Here is a 21,600-nt window from a genome sequence, read left to right as displayed (position 1 = left end):
TTTTGAATTGGTCCGTATCAAATTTTTTGTGCTTCATTTTATCACATGTTTATTTCAATATGCGGTGGATATCACTCATGGGATAAATTTTTGATATTCTTGCGCCACGTGATGTCATTATAAACATTACGTAGCTTCAGGCGGATGATTGACGTAGAATGAAAAAGTAACAAAACAATTCAGTTGAAAAAAAGTAGAGTTATAAATAAGAAGCATTTAATGCTGTTTCATTTTTTATTAAAAATTTATAAAAATATATATAATCAAAAATGAAATGTTTATTTATCTTATAGGAACGTTTTTCTGTGCGTAAAGTTGTTGACGTCTTGTAGTAAATGTGCGGCTAACAATAATAATTTTATAGAAACAATTGAGATTTAAGAAAAGATATAACATGTGATAAAAAGAATCTCATGATTTGCGATGGTATATGATTTTTATCCAACTTCACAAATTATGAGAGATCCTATATGTATCTCAAAGGACTATTTGCAGTATTATGCATTTTTTGCCCCCAAAATCAAAGTTTTATAAAGAGCTTTAAAAATAAGGTAAAAAATAGTTTCAAAAAATCATATTGAAAATAAGGGTGTAAAAGGTTATCATCACAGTGACGTCATAATGTAGAAATGACGTCGTAAAGATTGCCTTATTTGATAAGTTGAGGTTTAGCAGCATAATATGGGTATTTTCCTATGGTTTTTCAACTGGGAAACATCAAGCACAGGCTTGCTCAAGTACCATTTTTTAGTATAATGTGTATAACTACCTGGAAAAAAATATATGATAAAATCGTACTTGAGCAGACTTGCGCTCTCTACTTCCAAATGCAAAATATAAAGCAAAAATGAGAATACTTTCATTTGTTTGCAAATTTGCAGGAATTTGGTCATTTAGGTGACGTCATAGATAAACAGCGAATGAGCAATGACGACTAAAATCAAGTGATAGGCATCCAGTGTACAATGATTTATGAAGATTTGATTTTTATACGATCCTATTTAGAAATTGGGGGCAGATATTTGACCATACCGCACATAGTCCTTTGTCCTCAATGAGAATAAATGGGGAAAAATTAAAATTTGGGCAGTAATTTCCGAATATAAAAAATTTGTACCCAGCATACATTTCAGTTCTATTTGTAAAGCATAAGATAATAAATGCTTAAATGGAATTTATGTGTATAAATATGCATAATGCAGTATTTCATTACTGAACTTCTTTTTTGGAAGCAGAAATATGCAAGGCTCCATAGATACCAAGTTTTTCATGGGTGTCTACATATTCCTGTAGAGTTCCTTCATTTTTCATGCGAGTGACATTTTGAACCATGTCTTTTATTTCATCTTCTGTGCAAGTTCCCCAAAAAGATATGCTCCTCCTCCATGCTTCACTTAACGGACCCTCTGGGTTTGAATGATCTGGATGGTAGGAGGCGGTCAGTGTATTGTATGCCGACTTCAAAGTCAGCCCAGCTTCTGACAAACAATTTTTTAGTTGATCGTGACTCAACAACCGTTTATGCCATCGCTCTTTGTTCTTGGGTACGAGATGAGCAAACCAGTTTGCCTCCAGCTGTTCTGGTGTTACAGAGATAATGGTTAAAACCCCGCCTGGTTTCAAAATTCGTAACACTTCTTTAAAGGTTTGTACTATTTTTGGAAAGGATTTCCCATCAGGGTCTTGTTCCAGGTGATGCAAAACCTGGAATGAATACATATGTATTTAAAAAAAAAATACATTGTACACACCTGTTTATAAAAGTGCAACAGTTTATTTTCTATGAAAATGATAATAAATTAGATAGTTTTTATACCAAATTCATCATGGCAGCATCAAAAGAGTTATCCTCATATGGCATGTTTGGCAAAACTGCATGTTTGAATGACAAATTGGTGGAAGGAGGGACAGATTGTAGTTTTTCCTTAGCTTTGCTGAGCATACCCTCGCTGGCATCCATCAAGGCCAAGCTTCTTGGCTCAAATCGAAGAAAATATTCTGAGAAGTTCCCTGTTCCACAACCAATGTCGATAATATCCATATCCTAAAAAATAATAGAAGTCTAATTTAAACCAAAAATCACTGCATCATTTTTTGCCCATTTCATTAAGCAAAAGTGATATTGATTTATCAATTGATACTGTTTGCCTTTGAAGCAGCTATTTCTTATGTAACGGCTATCGTTATATTGTTGAGTGAAGTAAAAAATAACCAAAAAATCATTATATATATATATATATATATATATATATATATATATATATCTATGTGTACAGTGTCATATTAGCATTCAAGAGACATTTTATAATTAGACCTGATGTGGAGCTGCATTTGGCAGTCTTAAGATTGATCAGGCTAGTGGCCAGTGGTTAACTGGATTAAGCTTTCATACCTTTCGAACTTGTGCTGATAAAAAAATTCAAATTTTAATTATTAAGTTTCTATTACCTTGACACATTTTCCTGTGAGGGATTCCATCAAACTTTTCAGAATACAGGCATCAGCAGGTTCTCTGACAGAGTCGTATGACCGGGAGATATCGTTATAATCTGTTATCTTACTCATTTTCCCTGGATAAATATAAAATAGTGATTATTTGTGGATAATCATAGGATCACTTGATTTCTGATGGCATATGATTTTAAATAAATTTTTTTTTAACAATTTTCATCTAATCATGAGAATTTTTTTTTATTTTAAGCCCAACAGATCGGCATGCATATGTAAATGTGATATGATACCCTTGGTTTGACCCATTAAATTGGATATTTGATAGATTCAATGAAAAATACTAATTTAAAAGGTTTGCTGTGTATACTTATGCACCTTTTACTTGCGGATTATTTTTAACAGACTTTAAATCAACATGAAAGCAGATGTGTGACCTGAGCGTAGCCAGTTCACGGTAATATTATTCTTTCTATTCGCCCCTTTATATTTCTTAAAACTTGAATAGATTGTTTTTAATCACTTAAACAACTTTGAAAGAACTCGCTACACCACTTTCCAGGACTTTCAGTACTTTGATTCTCTATGTGGGCTATATATATCTAGGCCATTTTCCCAAATTTCTTGGGTACATAGTTATGTTGCATGTTGACACGATTATTATGCTCGACTTAATTATCTTGCATGGCGAACTGATTTATAGAAACACTTGAATGCAGGGAGGCTGCTCGACTGACGATTTCGTTGAATATTAATGTATGAAAGACAACTCTTGTTGGGTGTTCTAATTGATATGTCCATATATTGACAGATCTTGATATTTATTTATTTGGTTTTTTTTTTACTATTAAGGATATAAGATAACTCACTCAGTTAGTGCTATCCGTTCTTCTCTGTTGTTGGCCACGTCTGACAGTTAGTGCGTTGACTGATATAATAACCTGAAAGCTATATATAGAAAGAATAATCGCTACGCTCAGGTCACAGACACAGTATCGTTAACCCGCAGAACATCATTTTAACGATAGAACATTCTATCTACCTGAAAGTGTACAGACCTGATTGTTTTTAGACAAAGGCGGGTCCATCGGTATGGAAAGGGGAGCGAAAGGGGGGTTCCAAGATGGGGAATAACGCTTTATAAAAGCATTAAAGTTAAACAAAATATTCATATGTTCCAGAGGAAGGGGAGGTTCCGACCCACAGATCCTCCAATGCCAAATGTGAATATTAAGAAATTAGTTCCCAGATTTGATAGCTTAATTATTTTGACATGTACGTCTTTTAAAAATGGCGCACAATATATGATAGAACCCCCCTCCCCCTCGAAAAATATTGAAATCGTATGTCTTTAAAAATGACAATTTCACTAATGTTTTATCATGGAGGATATACGTAAAGGCACAGAACACATCTATTTCCAATAAAAAAAAGAAACAATAATACATGACGTACTGCAATTAAAAAAAGAAGAAAAAAAGTTCAAAAAGAGTTTGAAACAATTGGCTTAACAATATTATACAGTTAAGGGCTGGGTATGAGTGCATCATTTGATTTGTTAGGCCTGAAGACAAAAATGTTCCTAAGGGCCGAGGACACCAGTTCGGTCTGAATTAAAGTCCAATGTCATATGTTGTCCGAAATACAATCAGCAACTGTCAACATTGAATTTGTTAGACCGATTAAATTAATATTCGTTGACTTTTTGTTATCAAGAACTTTATAAAAGAATATTTATAAGGGTGTAAGCAAATATTTTTCCAAGTATTTTAGTACTTTTTGCCTTACTGAGTAAATTCACCTTTTTGAAGAAATGATATGGCCTGCCTAGTTTAGAACTGATTTGCGGGTTTATATAGTAATTCAAACTGGTGCAATCGCTTTAAAAAATATTATTATCTATTCAGTTTGAATTTGGGATAACTATTCAAATGGGTATTGTTTTATATTTTGATTCGTTGATGTATATCAACTATTTAATCTAAATTCAAAACAATAACGAAGCAATCCATGTTTGGTCAACCGACATTTTTTTATAAAAGAATTTCAATCTTCAAGCAAATTTAAGTGAACTGATCTGAAAAAAGCACAAAAACAAAAACAAAAGCACAAAAAACCAAAACAAGAAAACCACCCACTCCGCAAGGGTGCATGGTGGGTTTTTTTTAAATGTTATAATTTAAAGCGCTTTCACATCCAAGCAAGAAACTTTGTCTGTAATCATAATTTGTATTTCGCCGCGCATGATGCTTTTCGGCTTCTGCGTATCCAACGTAAAACATTTCTCTTTTATTCGTGTATCATTGTGTCGTAGTTCTTTTATGACGTCATAATCAAGGCGTGCATAAAGCAGAAAAGTTTGGCGGAGATCAAAAGCGTCGATAGGCAAATCATTTTTATAAGAATACCACACGATGGAAACCTCAAGCAAGGTAAATTAGGATTATGCTTAGATATTGTTTGAATATATTGAATTCAAAAGCAAAAAAGAAAAGAACGATCAAAACTTAGGAATATCTGATCCACTATATTTGGCTGGCACACACAGCAGTTAAGATTTGTTGGTTGTCAATTTTTTTTCTCTGTGTCCCCGGTCCTCAAAAATAATTTTCACAAATGATAGCCAGGGACACCAAAAAGAGCGGCTGTCATAGCCTTAACCTATCTAACGTAAGAAATCTGCTTCGTCACCTTGATTAGAGACTTGGCGATGAAACTCTCGGTGTTCAAGATATGTTCGCCTTGCTGGGATTAATTTTCATGCTTTTCTTGACTTATGCTTTAACCATCCATTCCCGAATTGTTTTATTTAAATTACTGATCTATTCTTTTTTAGTTCTTTTTTTAAATTAAATATGTTTTCTTTTGCTATTTTCATTTGCTTATTTGAGTTGCTTACTTTATTCGAAAACAATTTAAAATAAGATTTCTTTTCCTTTAAAGTTTGTAGTTCTTTCTCACTTTCTTATGAGTTTTTAGCGTCTTCCTTTTCCTGGATCTTTGCTGATCCTGGTCACGGCACCATAATTAATCCTTAAAATACGACTCCTTTTCCGTCTTCTCCTTATAAGGGATCTTCCTAACAGGACTTATTGACAAATACTTAATAAATGATTTCAGGTACTTTATTCAATACAGTTCTAACGGTAACCAGCACCGCTATAATATGTGCGTTGTAATTGTATTTTAAATCATCAATAAATATCGGTTTATGTCTATATAATTGGCGAAGAGGGACAATACTGTTTGGCTCTTGTCATTAACTGATCGCAAGTGAGGGGCAAGTGAGCGAATTCCTTCAATTCACATTTTTGTTTCCTACATCGACAAAAGTATTGATAACAGTATAGCATGTACAAGAGAATAATAAACAATTAAAATGAAGCAAGGACTTTGATAATAATGCAGGCTATTAAGTCTTTTACGGTATTGTTACAGTATATATGTCGCTCTTAATGAGTTGGATTCAACATAATTAAAATAGATCTAGAGGTCACAGAAAACACGCTGACGTGCATAAAGTGAAACTAACATAATTTGATTCATCAAGGTCACAACATAGCTATCTGGTCACATAAGTCATGATGCATTTTAGTTTTTCTTTTTCCACATCTCTGTTGAACAGTAATCATACATTAAGCTGAGTATTTCTATATATAAAGTTTGGTATCTAGAAGATCGAAACAGTGAACATTAAATTTTATATTTGAATTTTCAGGCATTTGTTCCTATTGATGGAACATTAAGTCGAGAAGATGAGCTAGTATCCCTCTTTGTCAGAAAGGTAACGAAACACTATAAAACCTAACTTTGCTTTGGTGCAGAATTCGATAAAACAAGGTACGTAATAATTTAAAGCTTTCTTGTTTTTTTTTATTTATAGATCGGAATCTTAAATACCAGAACTGGAAGATGTACATTACGACTCAGCTACAGAGATCCAGTTGCTCTCAACTGGGCCACATCAAACGATGCTGGAGACTACATAGTTAAGGTTGTTTTACTTTTCCTAATTCACTAGAAAATGCGACATGGTTACTTTCTGTTCATTAATTGATTATTCAACTTGATTTATATGATATATGCTTTCAGAAATCAAATAGTGATGGGGTGATAGCGACAGGAAGTTACAGTCATATGATTGCAAGAAACAGCTTTAAACTCGCCGATTTCAAGGATGTTCAAAATGTGAGCGAAATTTAAACTTTCTGTATTTCTTTTTCATCTTTACATTCGATTTTCGTTCTAACTATAAATTATAACATACCAGTTGTCATGATACAATAATTGCCTTTGTACAGAAATCTGACAGGAACAATAACCAGCATCAGAAACCGAGCGAGGACTTCTCTTTAATCCAGAATGGATCGACAACTGTAGAAGAGGTTTGTATTCTTACTATAGGATTCTCTTAAATGTCTTTTTTTTCAAAACGTGAAACTCAAATTTACTTAGTGAATTCAACATTTAAACTGAAAATATCATTTGGAAAATTATCACATAGAATTCAACTGACTGTTGTAATTAATTAGGTCAGTAATGGTAACCCAAGAAAGGAATTAGACTTGGAGGCCCGAGCGGCAAGACAAAAACAGATAGAGGACTTCTTTACTGATCCCGTTGTAAGTCTCTCTCTCTCTCTCTCTCTCTCTCTCTCTCTCTCTCTCTCTCTCTCTGAGAGATACTCTGTGTGATTTTATCATCAAGTGGAATTTTTGTGTTCTTCTAGGACCGGGAGATGTTTCCATTAAACCCCCCTGAAACCCAATCAACTCGTACTTACCGACCTATAGAGGTACTATTCCATTGTAGACTTTAAACATTAAAAGCATGCAAATTTAAGTAAATATCTTAAATCTATATTCATATCGCAACTTCATTTCTTTCTTCTTCTTAAAAAAAATGACCAGATACCAACAGCTGAAGAGAGTATTTCGACAATGTTGGGAAAATTCAGCGCAGCCTTGTGGTAAGTTGATATTTTCTTCGAAATTTTAGAAAAAAGAAAAAAAATTGTAGTTCAATTTTTATAATTCTTCAAGGGATGTGAATAATCACACACGCTTCTGTTCGTTACAGGGACAAAGACTTCATGCGGGAGGTTTATGAATATCGCCGTTTACCGAGGCCACCAGCCCGAGGACTGGCACCACTATCCTATGAATGGCTGACACTAAACACTTACTCTGGACTGATGCAATCCATAGAACAAGAGACTCCCGGGGACTCGCAGGTGTGCCTCAGTCTTCTATACATGTTGGTTTTTTTTGTCGAACTCGACTGTATTTAGAAAAGAATAATGGTACAGGCACGTAGCATCGTTTTTGAAAGTGGGGGGGGGGCAGACTCATCAAAAAATTGTTGACAAGCAAAAAAAAAAAAGAAAAAAAAAAGAAGGGGAAATTTTAAGTTTTCCAAAATCTTCAAAATCCTTATCCGGGTGGGGGGGGGGGGCAACTCAATGATAATTCAATTTTTTATATGTAAATTTAAAAAAAATTGTTGCTGCGAAAAAAAGTGGGGGGGGCAGGCCCCCCCCCCCTGCCCCCCCCCCCCCCCCCCGATGCTACGTGCCTGTGGTACATGTATCTGGGTTGGTTTTTTTTATTTGGGGTTTACCTTTTATTTTAGGAAAAAGCGGGTATCGTACAAACTCAGGATACTGAAACTGTAGATTTGAGTGATCAATTGCAAGGAAGTGAGGAATTTGATCTATGCTCTAGAGATCAGCAGAAGGTAACATAAAAACGTGAAGAACATTTTGATTTATGCATGGATTAATTCCATTTTGTAAGAAACATATTTAATATCCTTTTTAATCTCTATTGGCAGAGTGAACATCGAACATCTTGGTTTGTTCGACTATTTTGTTGTGGCGCCACCTCCAGTCCAAAGAAAGTAAGCATAAAGTGATTTGATTTTTGGTTTTTTTTTTTATTTCTTTTTTATTTTCGAGGGTGTAGAGAAAAATCAAATGATTTATATTACTTTCTGTAATGGTACACCATATGAGTTGGAAATCATTTTTATAATTTCTCTGACAGGTCAAACAAGAAAAGGAAACGAAAAGCAAAGGATTCCTATCCCAAGTCAGAAGAGTTTTTGGGAGAAAATGAAGACTGACGACGAGGAAAATCATTTGCATAGTCATAGACTACTGTGTTCAATCAACTTTTTCATTGTATATGATCTCAGAGGCCGGGAAACTAAACTCGTAAAATCGTAAAAATATGTGCATTGTATGTAACTGTTGATTTAAAAAATATTTTGGTATAGAGTCCACAACAAAAACAAATATGAAGAGCTCATGGTATATTTTTTACATAAAATAAATTATTTATTTCTTTAATATTTTTTATTGCTGTATGATGTGTTACAATGAGCTATCGTTATCTTTTGAAGTAAATGCATTATTTGAAGAAGTTTGTAAATGGTTATCTTAGCAGAAAGAATAGCTCAATAAGACAATATGAATTGGTACAAATGTATCTTAATTTTCCCAACAGACTGTCTTTTAATAATTAACAATTTGTAATTGTCAATAGTCCTTGGCTATAATAAGCCATGGACTTATGGTCGTTGACAATTAAAAATTGTGAATTCGTAGAAAGCAATAGGCCTACCATTGTATAGTTCGATATGTGGTGCTTATACTTCGTCAATGAACTTTGATAACTGAACATGGACAACTCTTTCAAAGCCAGTTTTATTCTATTTCTTTACAATACTTAAAATCAATTCTTATAAGGTTTTAGGTAGCAGCGCTCCAAAATTCATAATCAATAAAACATAGGATATAGTGCATTCCTAAAACATTTACAAAAGATTTAATGTTATTATAGAAACAACTACACTGAAATCTACAGACAGTGTTTTATCGATTGCATGGTCGAACTCTACAGCGGCTGAAACTGACAAGAAACAGACAGAACTAAAAATTAACGCGCCCTCTTTTTCGATTGGTCGAAACCTACAGCGGCCTAAGAAAAATCACGGACTGCACGAAATAATCATGATGATGTCAGTCTCAAAGTCTCACAGGAGACGATTTGGCTGTTTCTTTTAGCTAACGTACTTGTGTACATTAACAGTAATTTAGTGAATTTATTTACTTGATCAATTTATTGATTAACTACAAGAAAGACATTAATATAAACAATATATTGCTTTTCTTAAATGGTTCATGCGGGTGAGGAAGGTAGAAAAAATTACGTAACTTGCTAACGCGGGTTGTGTATTTTCGAATGAATCACCAAAGAAAACATTTTATTGTTTAAATAATTCAAAGATTCCGTCCTGTTTAAGATATCTAAAAAATAAATTAATCTATGATGCATGCAATTTGAGAATCTTTCACTCGTGTGGATGTTTCATCAGTCATCAATGTCGATGTTGATTTTCAAAAAGGGGAACCTAGTTAAAAGCTAAAGGTCTACAAAAGTTAAGGTATATTTTATTTGTGTCAGCACCTATACTGTAAAACAAAACTCTGTGTTTTTTACTATCTTGTCCGAAAAATCTGTAATGCTTAAAACTTTAGGTTTGTCGCTAAATTACATGTTTAAAAAAATGTGCCAAAGTAGTTCCGTTTGCCCAGGCTCAGGCTTACACACCTACACGATTGCATATTCGGATTTACAAGGATGTATCTTCCTGACTCTCTTTGCAAGACTAGAGAGAATATAATTTGAAGCTTAAGTTTGTTTAAGCGTGGTTTATTTCTTAAGAATAGTGTTAATTCATATTCATCCATTATCAACCTTTATATTTTACTACAGCTTTGTACGTAATTATCATGTCTAAAATATTGCAACTGTATCTGCTATCAAGCACTACGAATTGATTACTTATGTAATGGGCAGATGGCCGGGATAAATGCCCCCTAGCCATCGGTCCAGTCACGTGACTTCTTATCTCGGATGGTTCTTGGACAGCTACAGCACCAGCTATTATCAATTCCTTACAATCTTGCGGATTTAATCTATTTGACAACCCATCGACGATTTTTATGTTTGGAAACTAATTCTCTGAATAATTATATTCAAGAAGACGTGAACATTTTGTGTAAAATTTACATTCTGTGTTCCGGAGATCGAACAATTTCTTGTGTAGTGAATCTTGTGACGATGGCACCAAAACGTTCAACGAAGAGACAAAAAACAACGGGTAATGCTCTGGATATGAGTAATTATCTTAATTGGCCGGCATCGACTCTGCGAGAAAAACTCACGGAAGCTAACATCAACGCCTCCCCGAGTTTTCCCCTCTCGGTACTTCGTAAACTTTACGCTGATAACATTATCGATTCCAACGCTGATTCCAGTTCCAGTTCGTTAAATCAACAAACTTCTGTTCAAGATACAGAGAACGTGCCCTCAAACAGTGTTATTTCGTCTGAAAGCATCAATTCCAATAACCTTGCGACTAGCAGCGACGCTCCGACCCGTGCGACTTCACCAAGTACGACCTGTCTAAACACAACCGGATCCGAATCTCCCATCGTTGTACAATCTCTGATGAATACTGTTCAAAGTCTTCAAACGATGGTCAGCAGTTTAGCAACTATGGTATCAGCGAAGGAATCCAATCCAACCGCCCAATACAGCCTTCAGAATTATTACCAATCGACAGAGACGACTTGCTCACCTTCTACTTCGAGGAAATTCGGAACAAATCCCGAAGATCTACCCCAAATGGACCTCATTTCCCCTTCGTTAAGGAAAAACATAGTCGAAGGTAAGGATGTCAACCTCGCCTCTCTTCTCATTCCTTATTTCGAAGTTCGGCCATCTGAGAAAGAAAAAGATGACTACAGACTCAAACGAAATTTAACCATTTCTGAATTTCTGACATCTTTCGGCAAATACAAAAGGGTCATGAGCCATGCCTTTCCGAACCGACGAGAAGAATTAGACATGTACGAGGCAAACATAATAGACATATTTAACGTGTACGGCGATAGATTTTACGAATATCATAAGCTCTTCTCTCTGAAGAGTGCAAGTGCCCTCGCTATCCACAAGATCAAGGTTGACTGGTCAGCAAGAGACAGGGACCTTATACAACTCATTGCATCCAGAGCTCGATCCTGCAGCATATGTTCTGAAGTGTCCCATGATACGAAGTTCTGCCCCTCATTTCAGAAGTCCGAAGTCACTCCATTCAATAATACAGATCGGCATGGCAGAAAAAGAACTTCATTCAATGGTCAAGAGATCTGCAACAATTTTAATTCTTCAAGACGCTGCAACCGTAGCAACTGTCCCTATCAACACGTTTGTACCCTATGCAAAGGCAAAGACCACTCAGCCGTCACATGCACCCAATCAAACAAAACCAAACCCAAAAACTCAACTCAGCCCTCCAGCACCCAAAAAGAAGATAAGTGACTATATGATCTAAAGGTGTCTCAATCTCTTATAAACTTTCAACAGTTAAAACTCGAACTTAAAAACCATGAAAACTCAGAATTTGTCTCCTATATCTTGGACGGATTCACATTCGGTTTTGATACAAAAGTCAAAAAGTTAAATCTCAAAATTCAAGAATGCAAGAACTTATTATCTGCCCAACAGAACAAATCAGCAGTTGATGAACTTCTTTCTTCCGAAATCAAAAAAGGCTTCCTCTCCGGTCCATACCAGACAGCCCCTTTCCAACAGTATAGAGTTTCCCCTCTGGGAATAGCCGAAAGGAAATACTCAAAAAAAAAAAGACTCATCGTAGACCTCTCAGCTCCACACAACAATGACGCGCACCCAAGCATCAATGACTTAATAGATAAGGACGAATGCTCATTATCCTACGTCAGCATTGATGATGCCATCAAATGTATAAAGAAATTTGGAAAGGATGCATTGATGTGCAAAACGGACATATCCGACGCCTTCAAACTCATTCCTATTCTACCATCTCAGTACCACCTGTTTTGTGTTAAATGGAGAAATCAATACTATTTCTATACTAGACTGGCTTTTGGGTGCCGTTCCAGCCCAAAAATTTTTGATCAGTTCTCTCAAGCAATTTGTTGGATCGCTGAAAATAACTATGGAATAGAGTGTATTCTTCATCTACTCGACGACTTTCTCACTATAGACCGTCCAGATTTCCCGGCAGACCGTACAATGGCTGTTCTTACCATGTCATTCAATAAGCTCAACGTTCCCCTTGCAAAAAACAAAACCATGGGTCCAGACACCGTCATGGAATACCTTGGAATTATCCTGGATTCACATCAGATGCAAGCACGTCTACCTATGGACAAAATACTTAGAATATGGGAAATGCTCGAATCCTTCAGCAATAAGAAAAGTTGTACCAAACGCGAGCTATTGCAACTCCTAGGGCACCTTAACTTTGCGTCACGTGTTATAATACCAGGAAGATCTTTCGTTTCCTACTTACTGAGCCTTGCATCATCAGTCCGCGAATTACATCACCATGTTCATCTTAACGCTGAATGTCGAGAGGACATTCTTATGTGGAAGTTATTCTTAGAACAATGGAATGGAGTTTCCTTCTTCTACGACATTGAAAGGACACCCGCCGACAGCATGCAACTATACACAGACGCATCATCAACAGTTGGATTTGGTGGTTTCTTTCAAGGACAGTGGTTCTGCGACAAATGGCCAGAAGATTTACCAAAGGAAGAAGATAAAGAAATTTCCATGGCCTTCAGAGAATTGTATCCCATTGTGATCGCTTCACTCCTATGGGGTCACCTTTGGACATCTAAACGCATTTTGTTTTATTGTGACAACGAAGCCACAGTAAAAATCATACACAAAGGACGCTCAAAATCACTTTCTATTATGAAGTTAATGAGACAATTGACCTGGTGTTCTGCTAAATTCAATTTTTGCATCTATTCAAAACATCTTCCCGGAAAAACTAATCTCATAGCTGATGCTTTGTCTCGTTTTCAGATGGCCAAATTCAGATGCCTAGCTCCCACTGCAGACAGCCAATCTCAGCCCTGCCCTCCCATGGAGAAAGTTCTTTGGAAACTTCCAGTAGGATAAGTGCACTAATGTCAAGCTCAGTTTCATCTTCAACTCAAAGTGTCTACCATTCAGGACACCAGACATACACCAAGTTCACTCAAATGAACAATTATTCTCTAGTTGCCACTGAAGATACTCTCATGCATTTTGCGACCTACTGCCTCGATTCTTTGAACTTGTCTTATCACACCATAAAGTTATACCTGTGTGGAATTCGTTACTACCACTTAATACAAGGTATTCCTAACCCTTTCACCCTTGAAGACAAATTACCTAGATTGCAAATGCTTCTCAAGGGAATTAAACGACAACAAAAGCCTCATCGACCAAGCAGAAAACCCATCACCACCGAAATTTTACACGATATGGTAAAATCACTTCAACAAGGAATTTTTACACATTATTCCGATATTCTGATGTCTACAGTGTGCGTAGTGGCGTTTTTTGGATTCCTCAGATGTGCGGAGTTCACCTGTAAATCATCATTTGACCCCGAATGCAACCTGTGTTTCAGTGATCTCGCTATGCATGATAACCATGCAGTTCTTACCTTGAAACAATCGAAAACCGATCCATTTCGTAAAGGAATCGACATCAAATTATTCCGTACCAAAAGTACAGTGTGTCCAATTCAACAATTGTCAACATATTTATCCATGAGGAATTCAACCTTTGCTTGCAAATCTAACGACCCATTGTTCATCATGGAAAACGGTAATGCTCTGACCAGATCTCGATTCCTTGAAATGCTCAAACAGCTCCTACATTGTGCGGGACATTCAGAAAGTGGTATTACCGGTCACTCCTTCCGTATAGGTGCTGCCACGTCCGCAGCCAAGGCACGCATCGAAGACCACCTCATCAAATCAATGGGTCGTTGGTCTTCAGACTCGTACTTAAGATACATCAGAACAGCCGATTCTACGATTCAACACGCCCAGCTATCCATGCTTCATTCGCAGTGACTTCGTTAACATGCAAACTTGAACTTAATTCCGAAACCCTTTGCGAAGTTTCATTTATTTCTTTATTCTACTGCTAAGACTCACATCCATGTAAATAGATTCTATGCATATGTTGTTTACATGTACACATAACCATGTCTCTTATTATTCTTCATCGTTTCATTTAACTTTACAATATGTGCGTAATTCATGTGTTAACCTGTATTACCATGGCATAATTTCACACTTTATGGGGTACTCAGTCACTCATGCTTCATTCCTGAGTTTTGGCCCTAATATTTCATATTTTTCCCCATTAAGTATTCATTTGCTAATTGCAATATAATTACTTGTATCATTTTAATTGCTTGTACAATTCAGTCCGTCTCAGTATTCTCGTACTGACGAAGTTCTACCTCGTAGATCTTCCAACCTTTGTCACATGCCCTGCAGGGTTCAACAACTATCGTTGTGGCGATGTCACACACATCGGGTAGCTTCTACCACGTGGATGCTTCAACCCAGCAGGTTCTTCTTTCTTAAGTGAGTGACTGAGCCAGTTTTTACTCCAGTATGTGTTGATAAGCTTGTATATATATTATTTGTAGATTTGTAGATGTTTTCTATATAAAATGTTTCTTTCTTAAACTATATCTTTTTATTCTTGAGAAATAAATTGAAGCTTAAGTTTGTTTAAGCGTGGTTTATTTCTTAAGAATAGTGTTAATTCATATTCATCCATTATCAACCTTTATATTTTACTACAGCTTTGTACGTAATTATCATGTCTAAAATATTGCAACTGTATCTGCTATCAAGCACTACGAATTGATTACTTATGTAATGGGCAGATGGCCGGGATAAATGCCCCCTAGCCATCGGTCCAGTCACGTGACTTCTTATCTCGGATGGTTCTTGGACAGCTACAGCACCAGCTATCCACCACCATCCCCGCCTCTCACCTTTATCTTACTTTGCCATGGTAATGCCAAAAAGAGCCGGCTCAGTCAATTTATTTGCCCTAATATTTCATATTTTTCCCCATTAAGTATTCATTTGCTAATTGCAATATAATTACTTGTATCATTTTAATTGCTTGTACAATTCAGTCCGTCTCAGTATTCTCGTACTGACGAAGTTCTACCTCGTAGATCTTCCAACCTTTGTCACATGCCCTGCAGGGTTCAACAACTATCGTTGTGGCGATGTCACACACATCGGGTAGCTTCTACCACGTGGATGCTTCAACCCAGCAGGTTCTTCTTTCTTAAGTGAGTGACTGAGCCAGTTTTTACTCCAGTATGTGTTGATAAGCTTGTATATATATTATTTGTAGATTTGTAGATGTTTTCTATATAAAATGTTTCTTTCTTAAACTATATCTTTTTATTCTTGAGAAATAAATACTGGTATATATATTGACAGTGGTTTGCATCGTGAAATTCAGAGTTGCAAATTTACAACTTTAAGACCGCTACACGTTTGTTTCCTCACATACAACCCTTTAAAAATAAAGGTGCAAATTAAAAATTAAATGTACACCCGTAAATTATTATTTTTATGAAATCTGTGTATCTTGTTTTCTGGTAGATTGTGTAATATTAGTTATCCATGCCTAATCAAGGGTGTTCGGGGATTTTACCCCGGTTTGTATTTCATACATCCTGAGGCCGCAGGCAGAAGGGTGTATTGAATACCATCCAGGTAAATTAAATCCTCGTACACCTCTAACTGGACCTGGATAACGAATTTATTTCCTATGTCAACGAAATAAATCTGTTCCCATGTACAACCGATGCTCATGAGCCAATTGAATCTCGTGTTACTAGCGACATACGAAATAATCACTTTTATCCCAAAATTAATATTCGGCTGACTAACTTTCTTAGCTTTTTTAAAAGTTAACCTTGTATACTATTTTAATACACTAATACCAGGTATAAAACTGCATTATTTAAAATTTCTTGGCTTTTCTTGCAAATAACTGTTGTATTGGTATATGCTGTATTGTTTCCAGTTTGACTTGACTAAATACTTCAACTTGGCTTGAAAAAAAGAAGGTAAATTCACCCGTATAAGATCACATGACGCGTCACGGGTGAGGATAACAATACTGTAACAATACGCTCTAGTCTTTTACTGTGTATTATTGTTTTGTTTCTTTTCTGAAGTTATCGGAATCCCCTTATTAATGATGGATACGTCTTTTCAGGTTAGATAATGTTTTAATTTTCTTTTAAAGTTATGTTTTTATGGTGCGGGGATTTCATGTTTATTCAAATAATTGTAAAGAAAATATCATGCAATTCACTGTACATTTAATCATTGTTTATAAGTTGTACATTACATAACATTTAAATAATCTAGTCATTTAACTCCTTCTGATTGATCAGTAAGGCGAGATGATCTGGTCTTCTTTAACTTGCTTCTGATTTTAAATAAAGCGATACTAATTAAAAGCTTTTTGTATTTTAAATGACTATAGTGTTCCCGATTATTTTCCCGTTATCGTTTTCTACAAAGAGCCTGGGGTGCGGTCAAGATCTTAGCTGCTACGAAGTGCTACGTTTTAACAAACATAAATTAAATACCTTTTTAGTGATATTTTGTTCATCCTTTAAGTTATAATGAACTATAACACAATTATTATGTCGATGTTATTAGTCTTTAGTTAATTTTTCCAAGTTCAAATCAGAGACATATAGCGGCTGAACAAGCCATCCGTTGACCTATATATCTACAATCTATACGTCTCCAACTTAGGCTAACTAGATGTACGATCTTGAACACATCCCTCAATTTAATGTAATAAATTAAAGGGGCATTGTGATGCACAAATGCCATGTTTAAGCAAATATAGAATTTTTACATGATTTCCACATATTTTATATATCACATGAAAAGAAAAACTTTTGAAAAATTACGGTGTTCCAAAGTAAATAATCAAATTAGAAAGACAAAAATAGAACTACGCGTTGGGCAAACACAAAAATATTGAGTGAGCCTTCCGCTTCATAGCCATGCGGGCGTAGGGGAATTTAATACTGCATACTGAAATCTACAGCAAGTAGCATCAGGGGGTTCGCGGTAGGGTTGGGTGGGGGCTTGCCCCCCCCCCCCCCTTTTGTGTCGCAGCAAATATTTTTCTTAAATTTACATATAGAAAAGAAAATTTTCAGAGTCCCCCTGCCCCACTTTTTGGGGGCCATGAGAAATATTAAAGTGAAAAGTGGTTAAAACAATATTTTACATGATTTCAGAATGAAATAGGATCAGACAGCAGGTGTGGCCATTTTTTTTTTGTCCGTTCCCTACAAACAAGATCAAGATTACATTGTGGAATTAAATTAATAATATAAGTATGTTGCATGGAAATAAATAATGTTGAAACAGAAGATGTATAGACAAGAACAATTAAAGAATGAGAAAGGAAAAATATAAAAAGTGAAAATTATAAAAAGAAGACCCCCCCCCCCCGCCGCCAAAAAACAAAACCAAACGAACCCCCCCCCCCCCCCCAAAAAAAAACAACAACAAAACAAACCAATATACATTTTATACAAAAGACATTAGCATGACGAGGCTGTTTGTTAGGTTCTATAAAATTCGAACGCCTGTTTATGCTGCACCAGGTATCTATTCTTTCTTTATGCAGACATATATACATATATAAAAACACATATGTTGCAAGTAATACCCGTGTGGTTAAACAAGACATGGTAAACTTACAGTTTTGATGCACTTTTATGTTTCACTTACTTACTGAAGTAAAAATAAGAGACCGAATAGTGAAATTGAAGTTATCATTTTCGTTGAGGGTGAAAAACGGATTGTGTGAAATGTTTCATGGAAAATGTAAAGCATTTTTTTCTATTAATAAGGTCGAAGATGGTAAGCTGGCAGAACAAGAAGACTTGGAAGCTCAAGAACGAGCGAGAATTGAGGATTTTTTTTTAGATCCCGTGGTAAAGCTTTCTTTCCTTCTGTGTTCTTTAAATGGTTGATATCCTTCATCAAGAAAATGCATGACATATAGAGATTTTTTGTTTCTTCTAGGACCGGGAGGTATTTCCACTAAATGCCCCTGAAACCCCAATTACTCGTTCCTATCCATCCACTGAGGTACCACTCACCTGTAGCCATTAAACATTAAAAGCATTCAAATTTAAGTCAATATTGCAACTTTATTTCTTCTTTTATTCTTGACCAGATACCAACAGTGGAAGAGAGTGTTTCATTGATGACTGGGGCATTCATCGCAGCCTGGCGGTAAGTTCAAATCTTATCTGAAGTTTTAGAAAAACAACAAAATATTTTTAACCCAATTTTGATCATTCTTCAAGGAATACGATCAATCACACACATGCGTGGCATCTGTTCGTTACAGGGACAGGAATTATATGCGGGAGGTGTATGAGTTAAGAAATTTACCGAGGCCACCAGCCCAAGGACTGGCACCACTCTCCTATAAGTGGCTGACACTAAACACGTACTCTGGAATGATGCAATCCAGAGAACAACAGACTCCCGGGGACTCGCAGGTACGTCCCCACTCTTCTATACATGTTTGGTTTTTGTTGTCTATCTCGGATGTATTGAGAATAGGTATCTGGGTTTTTTTTTATTAACCTTTTATTTTAGGTTGAAGCAGGTATCATACATGATACTGAAAATGCAGATCCAAGTGATCAGTTGCAAGGAAGGGGAGAATATGATCTATGCTCTACAGATCAACAGAAGGTAACATTTAATCGTGAAGAACATTTTGATTTATGCATGGATTAATTCCATTTTGTAAGAAACATATTTGATATCCTTTTTAACCTCTATTGGCAGAGTGAACATCGAACATCTTGGTTTGTTCGACTCTTTTGTCGTGGGGCCACATCTGGTCCAAAGAAAGTAAGCATAAAGTGATATGTTGTTTTTTGTGATATCTTTTTTATATTCGAAGGTGTAGAGAAAAATCAAATGATTTATGTTACTTTCTGTGATGGTATACCATATAATAAGAAATGATTTTAAAAATCTCTCTGACAGGTCAAACAAGAAAAGGAAACGAAAGGCATTAAAGGATTCCTATCCCAGGTCAGAAGAGTTTTGGGGAGAAAATGAAGACTGGCGACGAGGAAAATCATTTGCATAGTCATAGACTACTGTGTTCAATCAACTTTTTCATTGTATTTGATCCCAGAGGGAAACTGAACTCGTAAAATCGTAAAAAATATGTGCATTGTATGTAACTGTTGATTGAAAAATATTTTGGTATTGAGTCCATGACAAAAACAAATATAAGGGCTGATGGTATATTTTTTGCATGAAATAAATTATTTATTTCTTTAATATTTTTTATTGCTGTATGATGTATTACAATGAGCGATCGTTATCTTTTGAAGTACATGCATTATTTGAAGAAGTTTGTAAATGGTTATCTTAGCAGAAAGAATAGCTCAATTAGACAATATGAATTGGTACAATGTATCTTAATTTTCCCAACAGACTGTCTTTTAATAATTAACAGTTTGTAATTGTCAATAGTCCTTGGCTATAATAAGCCATGGATTTATGATCGTTGACAATTAAGAATTGTGAATTCGTAGAAAGCAATAGGCCTACCATTGTATAGTTCGATATGTGGTGCTTATACTTCGTCAATGAACTTTGATAACTGAACATGGACAACTCTTTCAAAGCCAGTTTATTTCTATTTCTTTACAATACTTAAAATCAATCCTTTTCAGCAGCGCTCCAAAATTCATAATCATTAAAACAGATAGTGCGGTCCTAAAACCTTTAAAAAAGATTATATGTTATTATGGAAACAAAACTGAAATCTACAGACCCTGTTTTATCGATTGGTCGAAATCTACAGCGGCTGAAACTGACAAGAAACAGACAGAACTAAAAATTGACGCGCCCTCTTTATCGATTGGTCGAAACCTCCAGCGGCCTAAGAAAAATCGCGGACTCCACGTAATAATCATGATGATGTCAGACTCAAAGTCTCAAAGGAGACGATTTGGCTGTTTCTTTTAGCTAACGTACTTGTGTACATTAACAGTAATTTAGTGAATTTACTTACTTTTCATAATCAATTTATTGATTAACTACAAGAAAGATATTAATATAAGCAATATATTGCTTTCTTAAATGGTTCACGCGGGTGAAGAAGGTAGAAAAAAATTACGTAACTTGCTAACGCGGGTTATGTATTTTCGAATGAATCACCAAAGAAAACATTTTATTGTTTAAATAATTCAAAGATTCCGTCCTGTTTAAGATATTTAAAAAATAAATTAATCTATGATGCATGCAATTTGAGAATCTTTCACTCGTGTGGATGTTTCATCAGTCATCAATGTCGATGTTGATTTTCAAAGAGGACACCTAATTAAAAGCTAAAGGTCTACAAAAGTTAAGGTATTTTTTATTTGTGTCAGCACCAATACTGTGAAACAAAACTCTGTGTTTTTTACTGTCTTGTCCGAAAAATCTGTAATGCTTAAAACTTTAGGTTTGTCGCTAACTTACATATTTAAAAAATGTGCCAAAGTAGTTCCGTTTGCCCAGGCACATGGCATAAAGTAAAAATAAAACACAATGTTAAAAAAACATATTTTAAGAATAAATCCGATTATGTGAAAAGATCACCCGTCATCCTGCAATATGACCTACTCAAATCACGAAATAATCATTTTTTTAAATAATATTTGTCGATCCTCACTAAATATTCGTCCCTTGAATAGTACTCCCTTAACTCTCATTATAACCGTATGTCATCCTGTGGTCCCGTCCTCACCAAAGGTGAAGGTTTAAAATGGGATCCTAACTGGTTGTTAGCCAGCCCCTTGAAAAACACTCCGTGTGCAATGACCTAGGTGAAGCTATTCTATTGTTCACCATGCCAATTAATAAAGATGAAGAGCTATAGTAAGGCCTAAGTGTATAGTTGGTCCAGCAGCTAGACATTTTAATTGACTTATTGTGAGGTGTAAATTTGTGAAATCAAAACCAGTTCATCTAGTAGTGAGTTTGGGATTCCATTTGGTGTTCAGATGGGATGTGGTAGTTTCAATCAGATCAACACAATGACAACTACCTGTTTATGTTGTCTGATACCGTTTATTCTTAAATCATATCATTTTTTTTAACAATTTTGCTACTTTTACGTTTATTTTACAACGACAAGGACTGATCGTAAA

At 35.5% G+C, this 21,600-nt stretch overlaps 4 protein-coding genes across 4 annotated transcripts; 3 read left to right on the top strand and 1 right to left on the bottom strand.

Moving 5' to 3' along the window:
* Positions 1–215: 215 nt before the first annotated feature.
* LOC128180975 (demethylmenaquinone methyltransferase-like) lies at positions 216–3,475 on the bottom strand. Its single transcript, XM_052849191.1, has 4 exons — positions 3,318–3,475; positions 2,449–2,570; positions 1,817–2,044; positions 216–1,704 (listed from the first exon to the last, which is right to left on the bottom strand). Exons 2-4 carry the CDS (start codon positions 2,563–2,565, stop codon positions 1,210–1,212), a joined length of 840 nt encoding a protein of 279 aa, XP_052705151.1. The 5' UTR covers positions 2,566–2,570; positions 3,318–3,475; the 3' UTR covers positions 216–1,209.
* Positions 3,476–4,792: 1,317 nt separating this feature from the next.
* LOC128180976 (uncharacterized) lies at positions 4,793–8,640 on the top strand. Its single transcript, XM_052849193.1, has 12 exons — positions 4,793–4,880; positions 6,167–6,232; positions 6,332–6,442; positions 6,541–6,636; positions 6,750–6,833; positions 6,981–7,070; positions 7,178–7,243; positions 7,359–7,417; positions 7,528–7,681; positions 8,080–8,184; positions 8,281–8,346; positions 8,493–8,640. The coding sequence occupies exons 1-12, from the start codon at positions 4,863–4,865 to the stop codon at positions 8,562–8,564; spliced, it is 987 nt and encodes a 328-aa protein (XP_052705153.1). The 5' UTR covers positions 4,793–4,862; the 3' UTR covers positions 8,565–8,640.
* A 1,501-nt stretch (positions 8,641–10,141) lies between these two features.
* On the top strand, positions 10,142–15,798 carry LOC128180974 (uncharacterized). The gene is made up of 2 exons (XM_052849190.1): positions 10,142–11,184; positions 13,377–15,798. Exons 1-2 carry the CDS (start codon positions 10,368–10,370, stop codon positions 14,417–14,419), a joined length of 1,860 nt encoding a protein of 619 aa, XP_052705150.1. The 5' UTR covers positions 10,142–10,367; the 3' UTR covers positions 14,420–15,798.
* A 794-nt stretch (positions 15,799–16,592) lies between these two features.
* Positions 16,593–19,513, top strand: LOC128182226 (uncharacterized). Its single transcript, XM_052850823.1, has 8 exons — positions 16,593–16,610; positions 18,280–18,363; positions 18,455–18,520; positions 18,609–18,667; positions 18,786–18,939; positions 19,040–19,138; positions 19,235–19,300; positions 19,439–19,513. Exons 1-8 carry the CDS (start codon positions 16,593–16,595, stop codon positions 19,511–19,513), a joined length of 621 nt encoding a protein of 206 aa, XP_052706783.1.
* The last annotated feature ends 2,087 nt before the right edge of the window (positions 19,514–21,600 follow it).

This window comes from Crassostrea angulata, chromosome 4 (genome assembly GCF_025612915.1).
Source record: "Crassostrea angulata isolate pt1a10 chromosome 4, ASM2561291v2, whole genome shotgun sequence".
Lineage (NCBI taxonomy): Eukaryota > Metazoa > Mollusca > Bivalvia > Ostreida > Ostreidae > Magallana > Magallana angulata.
The sequence above is the reverse complement of the archived record's forward strand: the minus strand, read 5'-3'. Positions and strand labels throughout refer to the sequence as shown.